The following is a 19,683-nucleotide window of genomic DNA, read 5'->3' on the forward strand; positions in this document are numbered from 1 at the left end:
TGTGCTTATAGACTGTGGATGAGGTACAAATGTGTTTATAGACTGGGGATGTGGTACATACATTTTCATAGAGTGGGTTGTCAGCACCCAAGGCATGACAAGTAATTTGTGCCCCTGACATTTAGCGCTCCCTGAGTCCCTTCCACTCATACAGTATTAAAACCCCTTATGGTACATTTTAGGATGTTCTACTATCTCTTTGTTCTCCTTTCTTTCCCTTTTATCTCTCTCTGTCCTATCTATGTCTTGTTTTTTTCCCCATCCCTCTCTCTTGCCGTCTTTCTTGTTCTATCTCCTATTCTTTCTCTCCCTTTTTCTTTGTTCCTCTCCCTCTTATCCTCTCCCTTCCATGTATTCTCTATTTTTATTCCTTCTCTTACTCCTTGATGGGGGAAATGGGATAAGTGGCAGTGCTGGGGGGGGGGGGGGGGGGGGAGTTCTGATCAGCCAACTTAGGTGCTCTTGATGAAGGTCATCCGCTGATCTGAGAACTGTAGTGGGGACTTTTGGCAACTCTAGAAACAGGTAGTGTTACTCACTGTGTCTCCAGCTATGTGGTGTCTCTCAGCAGTGACACCTATGCCGAAATCAGGAGATGGGGGTCTCTTCCAGCACCTCCCAGTTCACATTCTTCACCAGTCAGCTGACCTCTAGTCTTTGTCAACCCCCCCCCCCCCCCCCCCAGCCATGCCATGAACTGAATGGGCGGCTGTGAAGAGGCTGAGTGGGCGGCTATGGGCTCCAGGGACAGCCCTGCTAGGGGGCCGCGGGAAGGCTGGGAGAGCAGTGCGGGCTTCAGGAACAGCCCAGGATTCTGTGACCCCTGGCAAATCATCATTTGACCCCCATGTTGAGAACCACTGCAAGTTTCCATAGTTAGAATGACAGCAGTGTGGAGTACAGTATAGTCTGACTACCTCATGGTGTTTCTTCTCCCTCTAACAATGAATAGCGTGCTGGAGTTTTTAAGAAACTAATACAAAAGAAACCATCATGCATCTCCTGATTTGTATTTCAAAAATACATTTAAGAATTGTTACTGAATAGATAACTGGATTAAATGGGGATATTTATCATTGTAAGTTCAGCGTAAATGCTATGTTGACAGCCTTGCTCAGATGATTAAATAAAGACCAGGAGAAATAAAGCTGCAGGCTAAAAAGGTTTACAGCTCCTCCATAAAGGGGGCTACCAAGGAGTCATATCCCATCTCTATGCAAATAAAAAAAAAAAAATATGTACTACCTATAGACTTTGGTCCAGATGTGCAAAATATACCTCCTCCATAAAAGGGGTCTACACAGGACTTGTAACCATCTCTATATGCAAAAAAAAAAAAAAAACATCTACCACCTATAGACTCCGGTCCAGATGTGCAAGTAATAAACTTCACTTTATTATTAAAATAAATTAAACGACTTATTATTCATAGGAAAACAAAATCAGAAATCCCCCCCCCCAAAGAAAAGTCTAGATATTGCAGTGAATATTGTATCTATTGATATATAATTTATAGTGCCCCATAACGATACAGGTGCATCTCCAAAAATTTGAATATCATCAAAAAGTTAATTTATTTCAGTAATTCATATATTTTATATAGATTCGTTACACACAGAGTGATATATTTCAAGCATTTCTTTCTTTTAATTTTGATGATTATGGCTTACATTTAGGGGAAACCCAAAATTCAGTATCTCAGAAAATAAGAATATTACATAAGACCAATAAAAAAAAGGATTTTTAATACAGACATGTTGGCTTAGTGAAAAGTATATCCATGTACAGTATAGTATGCACTCAATACTTGGTCGGGGCTGCATGAATTACGGCATCAATGCGGCGTGGCACGGAGGAGAGCAGCCTGTGGCACTGCTGAGGTGTTTTGGAAGCCCAGGTTGCTTTGATAGCGGCCTTCAGTTCGTCTTCATTGTTGGGTCTGGTGTCTCTTATCTTCCTCACAGATTCTCTATGGGTTTTAGGTCAGGCGAGTTTGCTGGCCCACTAAGCACACTGATGCCATGATCATGTGACCAGGTATTGGTACTTTTGGCAGTGTGGGCAGGTGCCAAGTCCTGCTGGAAAATTAAATTCTCCATAAAGCTGGTCTGCAGAGGGAAGCATGAAGTGCTCTAGAATTTCCTGGTAGAGGGCTGCGCTGATTTTGGACTTGATAAAACACAGTGGACCAACACCCGCAGATGACATGGCTACCCAAATTATCACTGTGACAAACTCACCCGGGACAGAGGCTTTTGGAGGGGACTGAATGCCAGCCTCTTGCCTACAGATTATGGGCCCTGGCATTTGGGGGAATGGTGCGCTTTGTGAGCTGTATGCCTGGGGACCCTTGAGGTGGTATTACTTTGGATTACTTAAAATGGGACAGTAATATTTATCCACAATATCTCCCAGGATATATGTAAAGGTAAAGACTATTCTTGGTTTGTTTGATTCTGAACTCCACATGTTAGTTGAGAGAGCTGATCACATTGGCCTCTAGAACTGGGTAGGAGTTGGACAGTCTACTCATACTATAGTTTGTTGCCTACTAGGCTGAGGAGGGGGGGGAGATCACTGTTTGTATTGTTAATTGTAATTAGCTCCTGCTATTGTGTTTATACTACTGTGTGAAGCTCAGTGACCACAAGCCTGCCTCAAAGGTCATGTCTCTGAGTCACCTAGTCTGGGTAAATGATTTAGTAAACTAGCTCATGTTAATTAGGTTAATTAGGTTACAGTTGTATTGTTAGAGTAATATGAGCAGGAGGGGGGAACCTCCTCTTTAACGGTATATAAAGACTTGTAATTTTGATTCTAATAAATGAGTCCATGTTAGCAGCTAAGCAAGTCTCATCTTGTTTTGTGCTTGTGAGCGGTTGGAATATCTGATATCTATACTCAGACTGGGAGGAAGTGGTACTACTGATGGAAGCACTCAAGCGGAGTGTGGGACGTTCTGTTACAATCACTGACTGGAAACTTCACACTGGACCTCATGCAACTTGGATTTTGTGCCTCTCCACTCTTCCGCCAGACTCTGTAACCTTCTAAATGAAATGCAAAATTTACTTTCATCCGAAAAGAGGACTTTGGACCACTGAGCAAGAGTGCAGTTGTTTGACTTCCTTAGCCCAAGTAAGTCCAATTAAGACGCTTCTAACGTTGTCTCTGGTTCAGGAGTGGCTTGAAACAAGGATTGCAACAGTTGTAGCCCATGTCCTGAATATGTCTGTGTGTGTGTGGTGGCCCTTGAAGAACTGGCATCAGCCGTAGTACACTCCTTGTGAATCTCCTCCAAATTCTTGAATGGCCTTTGCTTCACAATCCTCTCAAGGCTTCAGTTATCCCTGTTGCTTGTGCACCTTTTTCTACCACACTTTTTACTTCCACTCAACTTACTGAATTTAGGGTTCTCACTAGCTGTAAGCCATAATCATCAAATTTAAAGAAATAAATGCTTGAAATATATCACCCTGTGTGTAATGAATCTATATAAAATATATGAGTTTCACTTTTTGAATTGAATTACTGAAATAAATTAACTTTTTCATAACATTCAAATTTTTGGAGATGCCACTGTATATTGATAGACAAAATGCTCACTGCAATATCGAGTAGGTCGTTATTTCCCGAAGGGAGGGGGGCAGTGGCGGCCCGTCTATTAGGGGCCCACTGGCGCCGCCCCCCCCTATCCCCTGGGCATGCTGGGACTGTGACGTTTTAGGGGGCGTGGTCAACATCACCTGGTGACCACGCCCCCTAACACATCACAGTCCCAGCATGCCCTGGGACTGTGACGACATAAGGGGGCAGGGTCTCCGGCCTATACAAGTCAGAGCGGAGCGTTCAGAGAGCAGTCCAGCTGGAGAGACCGTCGTGTCAACATCTGGAGAAGAGAAGAGGGAAGAAGCCAAGAAGACAAGAAGCCAGAAGGCCTCAGCTGGCAAAAGAGCAGCATGAAGACAGCGGAGGAGCCGGCAGAAGAACTGGAACACCGGGAGAAGAGGCCAGAGAGAGCGGAGAAGAACCAACCGGACGCCGGGAGAAGAGGAACTGGAGGGACCCCCGAAGCCGGAAGAAGACCCCCGAAGCCGGAGGAAGACCCCCGAAGCCGGAGGAAGACCCCCGAAGCCGGAGAAAGCCCCCCCCCCGGAGCTGTCTAATAAATTATTTTAAAAACCTGTGTAGTGTGTTTTATTATTGACACTTTTTCCCTAGGTAGATGGGTAGGGGTACCATGTACCCCCTACTCATTCACATAGGGTGGGGGGCCGGGATCTGGGGGCCCTCCTATTATAGGGGGCTCCCCCTCCCCCAAAGCACCCACCCCACATGTTGAGGGCATGCGGCCTGTTACGGTTCAGAAGGGGGGGGGGGGGCGCTCGCTCGTCCCCGCCCCCTTTCCTGACCGGCTGGGCTGTGTGCTCGGATCGGGGTCTGGTATGGATTTTAGGGGGGACCCCACGCCGTTTTTTCAGCGTAGGGGGTTCCCTTTATAATCCATACCAGACTTAAGGGCCTGGTATGCCTCGCAACGGGGCTCGCAAGGTGTCAATCTCGCCGATAAAAGTGGCGAGATTGACTTCCTTTTCTAGTCCCGTCGTACCCGAGTCACGTTCAAAATGAACGGACTTGTCCGTGTGTGGGCAAGTCCGTTCATTCTAAAAGTCCGCCGTAACTCCGGCGAAAGTCCGTCGGAAAGACGGGCGGACTTAGCCTGCCGGAAAGTCCGGTCGTGTGTAGGCCGGTCCGTCCGTTCAGGTAGTCCGCCGGAAAGTCCGGCGGAAAGACCGTCGGACCAAGTCTGCTGGAAAGTCCGCTCGTGTGTACGAGGCATAAGAGGGAGGGTCAAGAGATACAAAAAGGTAATAACTATGGGGGATGAGCTGATGGAGAGAATACGGTAGCTATATGGGGGTAGGATAGGCCTCTCGGATAAGAAGGGTATTCAGGGATTGTCTAAAAGTTTACAGAGTAGGATATAAGCAGACAGATTGGGGTCGGGAGATCCATAGGATGGGAGAGGCTCAGGAGAAGTCCTGGAGGGAAGTGACAGATAGGAGGAGGTGGGAGATAGAGAGCAGGAGGTCTTGGGAGGAACGAAGAGACAAGAGAACAATTTTGTGGGTATTTTGAGACAAGGTTAGTGATGTAGCTGAGGGCATAGTTGTGAATGGCTTTGAAAGCTGTTAATATTTTGAATTTAATTCATTGGGTGAGCGGAAGCCAATGGAGGGATTGGCAGAGAGGGGTAGCAGATACCGAGTGGTTGGTAAGGTGGATGAATCTTGCAGCAGCATTCATGATGGACTGAAGTGGGGATAGCCTATGTAAAGGTAAGCCAATGAGAAGGGAATTGCATTAGCCGAGGCGAGAAATGATCAGGTAGTGAATCAGGAGCTTAGTGGTTTCATTGGTTAGGAAGGGGCGTATCTTGGAGATGTTGCGGAGCTTGAGGCGGCAAGCTTTTTGATAGTTATTGGATGTGGGCCTGACAGGAGAGTTCAAAGTCCAGGATTACACCTTGAACCTTTGCATGTGGGGACGGGTCGATAGTCGTGCCACTGATCTTGACAGAAAAGTCAGGGGAAGAGGCACGTTGGGGAGGAAATATTATGAGCTCGGTTTTTGGTAGATTGAGTTTGAGGAAGTGGTGTGACATCCAGGCTGATATGTCTGTTAGTAAATTAGTGATACGCGAGGAGACTGATGGAGTGAGCTGAGGGGGTAGAGAGATAGATTTGGGTGTCGTCAGCGTAGAAATGGTATTGGAAGCCATGGGAGGCTGACCCAGAGAGAAGGTGTAGATGGAGAATAGGAGAGGTCCAAGAACAGAACCTTGGAGGACTCTGATGGAGAAAGGAAGAGGAGAGGAGGAAGTAAAGTTGTAAGTGGTGCTGAAGGTGCGGTGGGATAGGTAGGATGAGAACACACAAAGATCAATGTTATTATTAAAATACATACATACAGGTAAATAAATAGAAAAACAAAAACAACCCCCGGGGGATAATGACATACTAGATATTGCAGTGAGCATCTTATCTACCAATAGATCATTATGGGGCACTATATATGATATATCAATAGTTCTGATATTCACTGCATTATCGGGGGGGGGGGGTTCCTATTTTGTTTTCCTATGAATCAGTGGTTTTAATGTTGTAATATTAATTTAATGTGTTCTAATAAAAAAGTGAAAAAAAGTGAATTTTGTTATTTGCACATCTGGACTCAATAGGTGGTAAAGGTTTTCTTTTGATACTTGCATATAGAGATGGTTATGCACCCTTGGTAGTCCCCTTAATGGAAGAGTTGTAAACCTTTTAGGAATCAAAGAATTTACCCCAGGGTGACTCTGAATGTATTACTTGGGTTCGTAGCCCCATTGTTTTTCCTTTTTTTTTTTTATTTTTACTTCTTCAGATTACCCCCCCCCCCTCCTTGTGCTGATCACAGAACCCAATGACTAGGCTTTTAGTCACATTATCAAGAGGAGGATCAGCCAAACTAAACTAGAATCTTTCCATCAGCAGAGCTCATGTGACCATATGTCTAGGCTTTGCAGTATGTGATCAACACTTGAGGGAACCCTGAGAAGCATTTTCAACAGGAAAGTATTTGGGTTCTTCTCCCTGTCTTTAATTTTTGGATAAGATAGGGAAGAGACTGAACCCCAGACAGGTTTCTATTGCTTGTGATACTTCAAACCAAACCCTATATAACCCAGGGCTCCCCTGAAGGAAGACCCCATGGGAGGAGGAGAACCTGACCAAAAGGCCACGTGCCCTCGTCCCTCAAAGACTTTCAGGGCAAGTCCGAGGATCTACACCCTACTAGTCCGGGGTAAGTAAAGTGCAAGTGACAAACAAATAAAAAAAGGAAGGGGGAAGTGGGTAAGTGATTCAAAAGTGCCAATGCCAGTGCTAGAGTCCAGGGATCTCCAAACTACGGCCCTCCAACTGTTGCAGAACTACACATCCCATGAGGTATTGTAAAACCCTGACATTTACAGACATGACGAGGCATGATGGGAATTGTAGTTCCTAAACAACTGGAGGGCCATAGTTTGGAGACCCATGTGCTAGACAATAGTGGGCCTAGCCAGAATAAAAAATATCTCCGGTCCCAGCCAAAAGGCCCTGAAGGCAGGTGAGAAAAGGGCATGCAATGGTGCAGTGACCTTGGTGTAAAAAAAAAAAAAAACATAGTGTGCTCCCCCACTGTGAAAATTTACAGCACCCCTAGACTGCCACTCCACGGGCACGTAAACCATGGGCTTCTCTCAGCCCAGCCCCTGCCAGACCAGTGCTGCACCATCCTTACCAGGAAGGCATTAGAACTTAGGAAGCTTAGGGAGACCCTTGCCTTCAACCGGGGACAAGCCTGGTGAATCAGGCCAGAATCAACCTGGGAGGACAAAGGCCCTCCCACCGTTCCTTTCTTATTACATCAGGCCGGACAGTAGACATAGAGGGCACCCAGTTCTCTCTCCCAAAATCTGATAAGAACAGATACTACACTTAATCTTAGTTGAAAGCTGAGAAGCGATCATATCAGATTTGTGGTAATCCTCTAGGACAGGTATGTAAGCCAATTTAGAAAAAAATAAATACATTGTCACATTTGGTGGAGGGGCCATTATAGTGTGGGGTTGTTTTTCAGGGGTTGGACTTGGCCCCTTAGTTCCAGTGGAGGGAACTTTTAAAGCGTCAGCATACCAAGACATTTTGGACAATTTCATGCACCCAACTTTGTGGGAACAGTTTGGGGACGGCCCCTTCCCGTTCCAACATGACTGTGCACCAGTGCACAAAGCAAGGTCCATAAAGACATGGATGAGCGAGTTTGGGGTGGAGGAACTTGACTGGCCTGCACAGAGTCCTGGTCTCAACCCAATAGAACACCTTTGGGATGAATAAGAGTGGAGATTGCGAGCCAGGCCCTCTCGTCCAACATCAGTGCCTGACCTCACAAATGCTCTTCTGGAAGAATGGTCAAACATTCCCATAGAAACACTCCTAAACCTTGTGGACAGCCTTCTCAGAAGAGTTGAAGCTGTTATAGCTACAAAGGGTGGGCCAACTCAATATTGAACCCTACGGACTAATGCCCCGTACACACGGTCGGACATTGATCGGACATTCCGACAACAAAATCCTAGGATTTTTTCCGACGGATGTTGGCTCAAACTTGTCTTGCATACACACGGTCACACAAAGTTGTCGGAAAATCTGATCATTCTGAACGCGGTGATGTAAAACACGTAAGTCAGGACTATAAACGGGGCAGTGGCCAATAGCTTTCATCTCTTTATTTATTCTGAGCATGCGTGGCACTTTGTGCGTCGGATTTGTGTACACACGATCGGAAATTCCGACAACGGATTTTGTTGTTGGAAAATTTTATAGCCCGCTCTCCAACTTTGTGTGTCGGAAAATCCGATGGAAAATGTGTGATGGAGCCCACACACGGTCGGAATTTCCGACAACAGGAACATTTTATAGCCCGCTCTCAAACTTTGTGTGTCGGAAAATCCGATGGAAAATGTGTGATGGAGCCTACACACGGTCGGAATTTCCGACAACAAGGTCCTATCACACATTTTCCGTCTGAAAATCCGACCGTGTGTACGGGGCATTAGACTGGGATGCCATTAAAGTTCATGTCTGCGTAAAGGCAGGCATCCCAAAACTTTTGGTAATTTAGTGTATATTGGTACATAGGGGAGCTGGATTTTAGAAATAAAGGTGAACTTAGCCTTTAAAAAGGTACATGTACATCAAAATTCACATACGTGACTTCAAGTGTCCTCTGCAAAAACACATCTAGAAACAATATAATGCCTGACAATTGTAGCAATAGTATAATGCATAGTAGATATAAATAACATTTGTTTACAGGTACTGTCAATACAATTTAATTGGTGGCTACCTGACAGGATAACATAGGAAATGCAACGGGCATCTTACTTGCTTTGTGTGAGATCGACCACGATAAGGTCCCTCTCCATCAACACAGCCACAGCGTACGGTTCCTGGAATTCTAAGAGCAGAGACAAGTTAATTGAGTTTGCCGTTTTCTCTGTAATCAGAATTAAACTAATAAGGAAGAGAAATGACACAATTTCAGATCTTTTCTCTTCTTGCATATTATCACAGATGCCCCCAGGATCTGATATTCTGGGGTTTGGCAGATGTTGGGGAGTTAAACTGCCTATTGATTTCTTATACTTTATGGGGTCTCTGGGCACTGAGATTCTAGGATTTAATCCCGGGGTCTGCACTTCTGTACTAGACCAATAAGAGTAGGTCCCGCTTTCCCTGAGAACACCTCACTGTTCCAAGGGAACATTAGCAGAGCTTAGGACTACCTCAGAAGGACTTGATGGGTCTCCAAATCAAGCAATTACAGTGCTGTGAAAAAGTATTTGCCCTCTTCCCGATTTTTTTTTTTTTTGCATATTTGTCACACTTAAATGATTCAAATCATCAAAAAAATTTAATATTACAGAAAGATAACCCAGGTAAATACAAAATGCAGTTTTTAAAGGATGATTTCATTTATTAGGGGGAAAAAGCTGTCCAAACCTGCCTGGCCCTAAAAAAGTGAATGAACTGGGATTAACAAACATTTTGTTGGAAAGTTGAGTTAAATTTCACTTGCTACGCCCAGGCCTGATTACTGCCAGACCTGTTGAATCAATAAATCACTTAAATTGAAGCGGTCTGAAAGTGAAGCACACTAAAAGATCAAAAAAAGCAACACACCATCTAAAGGAATTCAAGAACAGATGAGAAACAAAGTAAATGTCATGTATCAGTCTGGAAAAGGGTTACCAAGCCATTTCTAAAGCCTCGTATACACGATCGGATTTTCCGCAGACAAAACCTCGGACTTTTGTCTGAAGGCGTGTGCCTGGATTTTGTCTTGCATACAAACGGCAAGGAATTGTCAGCCAACAAACACAAACGTAGTGATCCACAACATGGTTTTTCAGCTCTTTAGCGCCATACTTTGGGCTCTTTCTGCAAATTTCATGTTAGTAGAAGTTTGGTGAGTGTTGATTTGCGCTTTTCATTCAGCGCTTTTCAGTTTGCACTTTTCAGTTCATTTCGGAACGGCCGTTCGTTCGTTAAAGCTGCGTACACACGATCAGATTTTTGGCAGGGAATTGTGTGATGACAGACTGTTGGCCTAAAATCCGACCATCAGTACGCTCCATCAGACAATTGTTGTCCAACTTTCTGCTAACAAATGTTGAATGGCAGGCTAGTAAATTTTCGGCGGACAATGGTCTGTTGTCAGATTTTCCTATCGTCTGTACACAAGTCCATCACACAAAAGTTGAAAGTACAAACACGCATGCTCGGAATCAATGCTCACCAAACAAGACATTAGCAGAAGATGCCCAAAGGGTGGCGCTCAAGAGCTGAAACCCCTTGTAGTACGTCAACACGTTTGTGTTTGTTGGCCGACAATTGTGTACCGTTTGTATGCAAGACAAGTTCCTGGCACACGCCCTTCGGACAAAAGTCTGACGCTCTGTTGGCCAAAAAAAACGATCGTGTGTACGAAGCTTAAGACTTTGGGATTCCAGCAAACCATGGTGAGAGCCATTATCCACAAATGGAGAAAACCTGGAACAGTGGTGAACCTTCCCAGGAGTTGCCTGCCAACCAAAATTACTCCAAGAGCACGACGACCACTCATCCATGAGGCCATAAAAGAATCCAGAACAATATCTAAAGACCTGCAGGCCTCTCTTGCCTCAGGTAAGGTTAGTGTTCATGATTCACCAATAAGAAAGAGAGTGGGAAAAAATGGGAATCATGGGAGAGTTCCAAGGCCAAAGCCACTGCTGACTAAAAAAACATAAAGGCTCGTCTCACATTTGCCAAAAAACATCTTAATTATCCCCCAAGACTTTTGGCCAAATATTTTTTGAACTGATGAGACAAAAGTTGAAGGTCTGCGTCCCGTTACTTTTGGCATAAAACTAACACAGTATTTCATAGAAAGAACATCATACCAACAGTGAAACATGGTGGTGGTAGTGTGATGGTCTGGGGCTGGATGACTTACCATCATTCATGGAACCATGAATTCTGGGCTCTACCAGAAAATTCTGAAGGAGAATGTCCGGCCATCAGTTCCTGACCTCAAGCTCAAGCATAACTTCGGTTTTGCAGCAGGGCAATGACCCAACACACACCAGTAAGTCCACCTCTGAATGGCTCAAAAAAAGCGAAATTAAAGTTTTGGAGTGGCCTAGTCAAAGTCCAGACTTAAATCCGACTGAGATGCTGTGGCCTGACCTTAAAAAGGCCGTTTATGCTGGAAAACCCTCCCAATGTGGCTGAAAATTCTGCAAAGAAGCGTGGGCCAAAAGTCCTCAACAGCGATGTAAAAGATTCATTGCCAGTTGTCGCAAACGCTTGATTGCAGTTGTTGCCGCCAAGGGTGGCACAACCAGTTATTAGGTATAGGGGGCAATTACTTTTTCATATAGGGACAGGCAGGTTTGGACAGCTTTTTTCTCTTAAAAAATAAAGTCATCATTTAAAAACAGCATTTTGTATTTACTTGGGTTATTTTTGAGTAATATTAGCATTTGTTTGATGATTTTAATCATTTAAGTGTGACAAATGTGCAAAGAAAAAAAAATCAGGAAGGGGGCAAATACTTTTTCACAGCACTGTACATTGCTGGGATGGGGGGTGCAGGGAAAGCTGAGCTGCTGAGTACCTGCTTGGAGGGAGAAGGAGGGGGAGGGAGTAGGGGAGCTGCGCTACTAAGTAACTGCTATGAGAGGGAGCTCCACAGTGCCTGCTGCTACAGAGGTCAGTGAGGGCTTGTCTTAAAGGAAAAGTACAGCCAAAGCTCATTTGGCTGTACCTCTCCTATGGATCACAGGAGTTCAGTTTGTTCTGCACTCCTGTGACCCGTCACAGAGCCGGTCCAGGCTCAGGCAAGATTGTGACCATATGGTTGCGATCCGCCCACATGCCTGGACCGGCACCCGGATCAGTCTCTCAGCGAGCTCCACCTCCACGGCCCAGCGCTCCAGATCAGCCTTGGTCAAACACAGGACTTTTTTTGTCTTCCTTCCCACAGGCAAAGAGAGTGTCAAGGGAACAAAGGAAAAATAAGTATAAGGCCCCAGGATCAATCATTCATAGGTAATCGCTCTATGAGCGATTACATGTGAGCGGCCCTGATTAGCTGCAGGAGCTGTCAGCCTTCTATTGCTTTCAATGGTGCTGCTACCTACAGCTAATTGCCAGGAACCCTTGCTAGGTCTCTCACATGTAATCACATTTGCAAGTGTGAATGAGGCCTCAGCAGTGTGGAGGAGGGGCATTCAAGTGAACCTGTCACTTTGCTGTTCAGGAGCAAAGCACAGGTAGACTTTAAGCAAGCCACACCCAAAGCCAGATTTTGATTGCATGACTAAGTAAAAATTAAATGGATTGTTTAGGTAAGTTTGAGGTGCACCTAGGGCCTTCATGGTCTCTTGCACCACAGAGTAGCATGTTAGGTAGACCTGCACGCTGCGTTACCGCTGTTTACATCTAATGAGTGCAGAATAATTTCACAAAACCATCTCTCCTCTCTTACCATTTGAATAGGGTGTTTCACAAAGGGTTAAAAAGTCCACAATGGGGTGATCCATCTCTAAGACGGTGATGGCCTTTCCGTGCATGATGGTCAGACTCGGTCTTCTGCTGGCTTTATCGTAGGACAAGCCTCCGGAGAATATGATGAACGGCTCGCTACAAGACAAGTCAAACACAAGGCAGCTGTTTATACACACAGACAGGCAGAGAGTGTGTGATATTAATGTGAACCGCCTTGGGGGCCTCGTGTAATGAATCCCGTGATAAGCTATTGTTCCCATACATGAAATCTTGTTAGCATCTTCCTACCACATAATAATATTTTTAATCTCTTTCCCAAGGTCAACAGATTGACATGTTTAATGCAGCAGTCATAACCTCGAGCAGTATGTAGGAGCATGTATGCGTACACATGTTCAGCTCTGCAATAGAAACCAGAGGCTTAATAGAAACTTCAAGACCCTGATGCAAAAAAAAAAAAACATGAAAGCTCTGAGCCTGGGGCACTTCCCACTGAACCTTGGGCCCTTTACTGCCGTCATGGGGCCCTTTTTACGGTCCTGCAGCGGGACCCTTTCACATGTTCTGCAGTGGGTCCACTTCCTGACATCTTGGGGCCTTCCCACGGTGGCGGAATGCCAGTGCCCGGTCGCAAGTTCAACCTTTGTGACTCTGTTAGTTCCGCCACTGGTGTCAGTAGGACTGTGAATGGTGGCAGTCAGTAGGGCAGTGGACGGGGTCAGTAGGGCAGTGGACGGGGTCAGTAAGGCAGTGGACGAGGTCAGTAGGGCAGTGGACGGGGTCAGTAGGGCAGTGGACGGGGTCAGTAAGGCAGTGGACGAGGTCAGTAGGGCAGTGGATGGGATCAGTAAGGCAGTGGACGAGGTCAGTAGGGCAGTGGACCGGGCCAGTAGGGCAGTGGACCGGGCCAGTAGGGCAGTGGACCGGGTCAGTAGGGCAGTGGACTTGGTCTGTAGGGCAGTGGACTTGGTCTGTAGGGCAGTGGACTTGGTCTGTAGGGCAGTGAACGGGGTCAGTAAGGCAGTGGATGAGGTCAGTAGGGCAGTGGACGGGGTCAGTAGGGCAGTGGATGAGGTCAGTAGGGCAGTGGACGGGGTCAGTAGGGCAGTGGACGCGGTCAGTAGGGCAGTGGACGAGGTCAGTAGGGCAGTGGACGAGGTCAGTAGGGCAGTGGACAAGGTCAGTAGGGCAGTGGACGGGGTCTGTAGGGCAGTGGATGGGGTCTGTAGGGCAGTGGATTTGGTCTGTAGGGCAGTGGACAGGGTCAGTAGGGCAGTGGACAAGGTCAGCAGGGCAGTGGACTTGGTCAGTAGGGCATTGGACAAAGTCAGAAGGGCAGTGCACTACTTCCCGTTCATTCACAAACCGGAGCATAGTAAACACAGTGTACTACGCTTCAGTTATGAATGGACACAGGACTGATCTGTACAGATCACTCACTGTGTCCATTCAGAAAAGTAAGGGGACGGTAAATTATATACCGTATTTATCGACCCTTTCCTCCGCTCTCAATCCTGGCAATTCTGCGGGGGGAGGGGGGGCAGGGAAGCACATGGGAACCTGGATAGATGGAACCTGGCATATAGAAGAACCGATGCCCTCCAATTTCTTCCTGCAGCTGCTGAATGCCTGCAGGAGGGAGAAGAGGAGAAGCAGGCTTTCAGTAGCTGCAGGAAGAAAATGGAGGGCATAGATTCCTCTGTATGCCGCCACCGTTGCCCCTCTTATCCAGGTGTAAAGGTGTACAGGGGAGCCATACAGGCCACCTGGAGCATGGGGCTGGGTTGCAATTGCGACCCCTACAGTTAAGCCCCTGATAGAAACACAGAGATCTTATTGGGTGCAGAGACTTCTAGTAATGTCCAGTACTACAGCATGCTTTATTTTTCGCCAGTCTATAAAAAGGAAGGTGCAAAAAAAAAAGCGAAAAGCTAAACAAAATGACTGACAATGGTGAAAAAAAAATTATTAAATGATATAAATATAAAATATATAAAGTTTGGCAGTTTATTAAAAGGCCTGTCGGGCAGCACAACTGGATAATATTAGATAATAGTTCAGAAGTGCTGGGTTGGGTAGTGAAGCTGCAGAGAAGGAGGAAGCTGCGAGGGAGCACAAGAGAGGAAAGTATATGGGGATCTGGGAGGCCTTGTCTGGAGACACTGTCGATTTGCCCTGCTTGGAGTACCCCAACACACGTAAAAAAACGAGCCACAAAGCACACGTTTTAGCGCACTACACAGATTTCAACCATCTGCATGTTGTGGGGCATTGCTTAAAGGAGTTGTAAAGGCAGAAGGTTTTTTTTTATCTTAATGCATTCTATGCATCAAGATAACAAAACTTTTGTGTGTAGCAGCCGTCCCAGCACCCCCTAATACTTACCCTGAGCCCCATCTCTCTCCAGTGATGTCAACAAAGCCGTCCGGGACACTTCTACTCATTGGCTGAGACACAGCAGCAGCACCATTGGCTCCCAAGGCTGTCAATCAAAGTCAGTCAGCCAATTAGGGGAGAGAGGGGGTGGGGCAGGGTCGGGGCTCCTTGTCTGAATGGATACACGGAGCTGTGACTTGGCTCCATAAGTGACTGTTGACTGTGGGGGCACTCGATAGGAGGGAGGGGCCAGGAGCAGCAAAAAGGGACCCGAGAAGAGGAGGACCTGGGCTGCTCTGTACAAAACCAACTGCACAGAGGAGGTAAGTATAACATTTTTGTTACTTAAAAAAAAAAACAAAAAAAAAACAAGACTTTACAATCACTTTTAAAAAAATGTGCAGGTCTTTAATATATGTGTTATCCTGATCCCCTGACTTTAATACTTTCTGAGTTACGGACCCAGAACAAGCATCCAGTTTAGAAAAGTAATGTCTGTAACATAAGGACAGTGTGGTAGAACAGGGAAATGGGCGATTATCATCAACTCCTGCCTTTCCTACATGCTGTACACATTTCCTGTTGCAGCTCTACAACTTCCTGTATTATCATTGTACTTAACAGGCAACAAATGATCATTATCACTGTGCCTATGTCCTTCTTCCCTGTACTCTCCTCTTGTAAGCTGCCTAACAAACCTCCCACCTGTCCTGGATTTGCCGGGACCATCCCGGGATTTCAAGTAAATCCCAGTGTCTTACGAATCCGGGCTGAATCCCGCAATGGAGCCCAGTGCCGGAACAAGTTCCGCCACTTGACTCCACCTATCAGTGTGCCCTGCGCTGCAGCTAAGACTCGCTTAGTGCCCAACCAGCACAATCCTGCTCACCCACCCGCCAGGTCGCCCGCCTGCTCTACAAAATTGAAAAGAAGAGAAGGCTAGATCTGTTTCACCCCCTCCCCATGCCCCCCTATGTCCGCCCACAAACCCCGGCGTGCAGCCAATCCTATCACTGTGAAGGGGTTGTGTGGGTGGGAATTTTGAAGCAGTGCACATGATGTCACTGACTGAAACTCCACTGCCTGGAGAACAGCCAGCCTCGGGTGAGTGAACTCTCCCCTCTCTCTCTTCCTTCCATGTACCATAGTGATCCTTCTTGCCTTCCAAGTGCCATAATGATCCTTCTTGCCTTTCATTTGCCATAGTGATCCTTCCTGCCTTCCATGTGCCATAATGATCCTTCCTTCCATGTGTCATAGTGATCCTCCTGCATTCCATGTGCCATAGTGATCCTTCTTGCCTTCCACGTGCCATAGTAATCCTTCCTGCCTTCCATGTGTCATAGTGAACCTTCCTGCCTTCCAAGTGCCATAGTGATCCTTCCTGCCTTCCAAGTGCCATAGTGATCATTCCTGCCTTCCACGTGCCATAGTGATCCTTCCTGCCTTCCAAGTGCCATAGTGGTCCTTCCTGCCTTCCAAGTGCCATAGTGATCCTTCCTGCCTTCCACGTGCCATAGTGATCCTTCCTAACTTCCATGTGCCATAGTAATTCTTCTTGCCTTCCATGTGCCATAGTGATCCTTCCTGCCTTCCACGTGCCATAGTGATCCTTCCTGCCTTCCATGTGCCATAGTAATCCTTCCTGCCTTCCATGTGTCATAGTGATCCTTCCTGCCTTCCACATGTCATAGTGATCCTTCCTGCCTTCCAAGTGTCATAGTGATCCTTCCTGCCTTCCATGCGCCATAGTGATCCTTCCTGCCTTCCATGTGCCATAGTGATCCTTCCTGCCTTCCATGTGCCATAGTGATCCTTCCTGCCTTCCACGTGCCATAGTGATCCTTCTTGCCTTCTACGTGCCGTAGTGATCCTTCCAAACTTCCATGTGCCATAGCGATCCTTCCTAACTTCCATGTGCCATAGTGATACTTCCTACCTTCCATGTGCCATAGTGATCCTTCCTGCCCTCCACATGCCATAGTGATCCTTCCTGCCATCCATGTGCCATAGTGATCCATCCTTCCTCTCTTCCATGTATCATAGTGATCCCTCCTTTCTTTCTTCCATATACCATAGTTATCCTTCCTTCCATATAACAGTGATCCTTCCCTCTCTCCAATCTCTCTCCCTAAGGGTCGGGTTACACTGGAGACTCCAGCTTGTGGCATAGCAATCAAACCATATTTTATAGGTACGCGGAAGCCCAAATTTTATTTAACCATGGTCCTTAAGCCCCTCCCACTATCATGTTTGGCCACACACAGTTTTTGGCCACTGTCTCCCTAAAATGTTACTTATTCTCAAGTTCAAAATTTGGGAGGTAAACAGGGCCTGAAACATGTAAGGCACACAGCACAGTAAAAGCATGAATGGCTCACAGTGCAGAACCCACTTTGGTTCTGTTTTCTTTTTGCTGTTTAGGGAATTATGGGGAGATAATATAAAGATAAATTATAAAGACACATTGCAGTCATTTATACTATAAGTAATGTAAAGGATATTTCATTTATTAATGAATACATAACAGGGCTACAGGGTGTTTTTTATATTTGTCTGAAGCTCTAATATGTCTAAGAAAAAAAAAAAAGATTTCTAAATCCAGTTAAAGGCTGTGGATCCTTAGCGTCCGTGTGGCTTCCTATCTCCCAGTGTCAAACCGGGATTTGCAGACAGAGACTATAAGGACGATATATTACATTTATGGGCTGGTGGGTACGGGAAGCAGTGAACGATGGTTTATCTGCGATCAGCAAACTGTACATGAATCATACATTAAGAACAGAGTAAGGCCTCCGTGTGAATAATGGTTTGCTGTACAGGTATTAATCACTATTATGTTGCACATTAACCTGAGCTGGTAAGATTGCCAGACACAAAACCAGGGGCATTGCAAGGTGGGAAAAAGCACTCGGCAGGGGGGTGGTTAGGCTCGCCTGTTGCCTGGCTTACCAGTGCCCATCAATGCTGACCACTAAACTGACCTACCGGACGCATGCACTGACCTACCTGACACCTGCACTGACCTACCTGACACCTGCACTGACCTACCTGACATCTGCACTGACCTAACTGACACCTGCACTGACCTACCTGACACCTGCACTGACCTACCTGACACCTGCACTGACCTAACTGACACATGCACTGGCCTACCTAACTTTTCCACGTCAGACTTCAGGTGACCTAGTGAGCCTCTGCAGCTCAGCCTAATGCCCTGTACACACGATCGGACATTTCGACAACAAAATCCATGGATTTTTTCCGACGCATGTTGGCACAAATTTGTCTTGTCTAAAACATGTACGACGAGCCGAGAAAAATTAAGTTCAATAGCCAGTGTTGCTCTTCTGCTTGATTCCGAGCATGCATGGAACTTTTTGCGTCAGAATTGTGTACACACGATCGGAATTTCCGACATCGGATCTTGTTGTTGGAAAATTTGAGATCCAGATCTCAAATTTTGTGTGACGGAAATTCCGATGGAAAATGTCCGATGGAGCCTACACACGGTCGGAATTTCCGTCAAAAAGCTCCCATCGAACATTTTCCGTCGGAAAATACGACCGTGTGTATGGGGCAATACCTGTAGTGTGCGGCGCGCCCATCCCATTCATGACCAGTCAGACAGCAGGCTGCACGCTCCAGGCAGCCAGGGCCAGGTTAGGAGAGCCGGCGGTGGCCCCACCCATTTACACAGAACGAGACATGGATTTCATAGTATAAAAAGAAGAAGCAAAAAATACTCTTGCGCACAGGTGTACTGGCTAAAAAGTCCCAAAGGTTCAAGAAGGACTATGGATTTCTGCCTTGCTGCTCTCAAGGATGGGATTGTCCTAGTGTTAAATGAAGAGAAGAAAAAGAGCGCACCAGCCTAGTGCATTATCCTTGACAGATTTATTAATTAAAAACAAGATAAAAACTACTCACAAAGGTCGAAGAGGCTCTGATGAAGAAGGGTAACCTTCGAAACGCGTTAGCCAGCAGTAGTCCGTATGCCTCCTTTCTGGGACCTGGAAAACTGCTACCACTGGAATAATTGCCTCTGTGCCATATACTATGCGATTTTTTCTTCGACCTTTGTGAGTAGTTTTTATCTTGTTTTTAATTAATAAATCTGTCAAGGATAATGCACTAGGCTGGTGCGCTCTTTTTCTTCTCTTCTATGGATTTCATAGTGCTCGTCGCAGTTGTAGTTTAGTTCCCGCCTCTTGGACCCGGCGGCGCATATGATGGACGTCACACGTCCCGAGGTCCCGGCATTGGACTAGTGTGATGTCCATCATAGGCGCTGCAGTATCCAGGAGGCAGGAACTTATGTCACTCACTGGCCGCGCTCAAAGTCGAATCGATCCCCGCTGGCTGCGCTGAGTGAGACAGTCAGTGACTGTCTGACTCTTTGCATACGGCCGCTCGGATTCGGGGCTTACAATACAATTGTGAATGCCCGAGCCCACTGGGGGCTCCAGCCCCCCTCAGCCCCTCCCGACGCCACTGCACAAAACAATTATTCACGTCTGCACGTGATGGAGAGTCTCCAACGTGTTAAAAGCAGTTCTGATACACAAAGGTGTTGTTTATGTGCAGGGGAGGAATCGAACACGGGTCATGCTTTGCACAAAAACCCTAAAGTAAACCTGTGCTTTGCCCATACAGAGAAAAACAG

At 46.3% G+C, this 19,683-nt stretch overlaps 1 protein-coding gene across 9 annotated transcripts in view; it reads right to left on the reverse strand.

Moving 5' to 3' along the window:
* STXBP5L (syntaxin binding protein 5L) overlaps positions 1-19,683 on the reverse strand; it is a 391,287-nt gene that overhangs the window by 136,653 nt on the left and 234,951 nt on the right. For all 9 annotated transcript variants that reach the window (XM_073617498.1, XM_073617500.1, XM_073617499.1 and 6 more), the window contains exons 10-11: positions 12,622-12,776; positions 8,973-9,045 (exon numbers count right to left, since the gene is read on the reverse strand). In XM_073617498.1, coding sequence (XP_073473599.1) covers positions 8,973-9,045; positions 12,622-12,776 — 228 coding nt within the window. The remainder of the gene's footprint in view (positions 1-8,972; positions 9,046-12,621; positions 12,777-19,683) is intronic.

Source organism: Aquarana catesbeiana, linkage group LG02, assembly GCF_042186555.1.
Source record: "Aquarana catesbeiana isolate 2022-GZ linkage group LG02, ASM4218655v1, whole genome shotgun sequence".
In the NCBI taxonomy this organism is placed as follows: domain Eukaryota; kingdom Metazoa; phylum Chordata; class Amphibia; order Anura; family Ranidae; genus Aquarana; species Aquarana catesbeiana.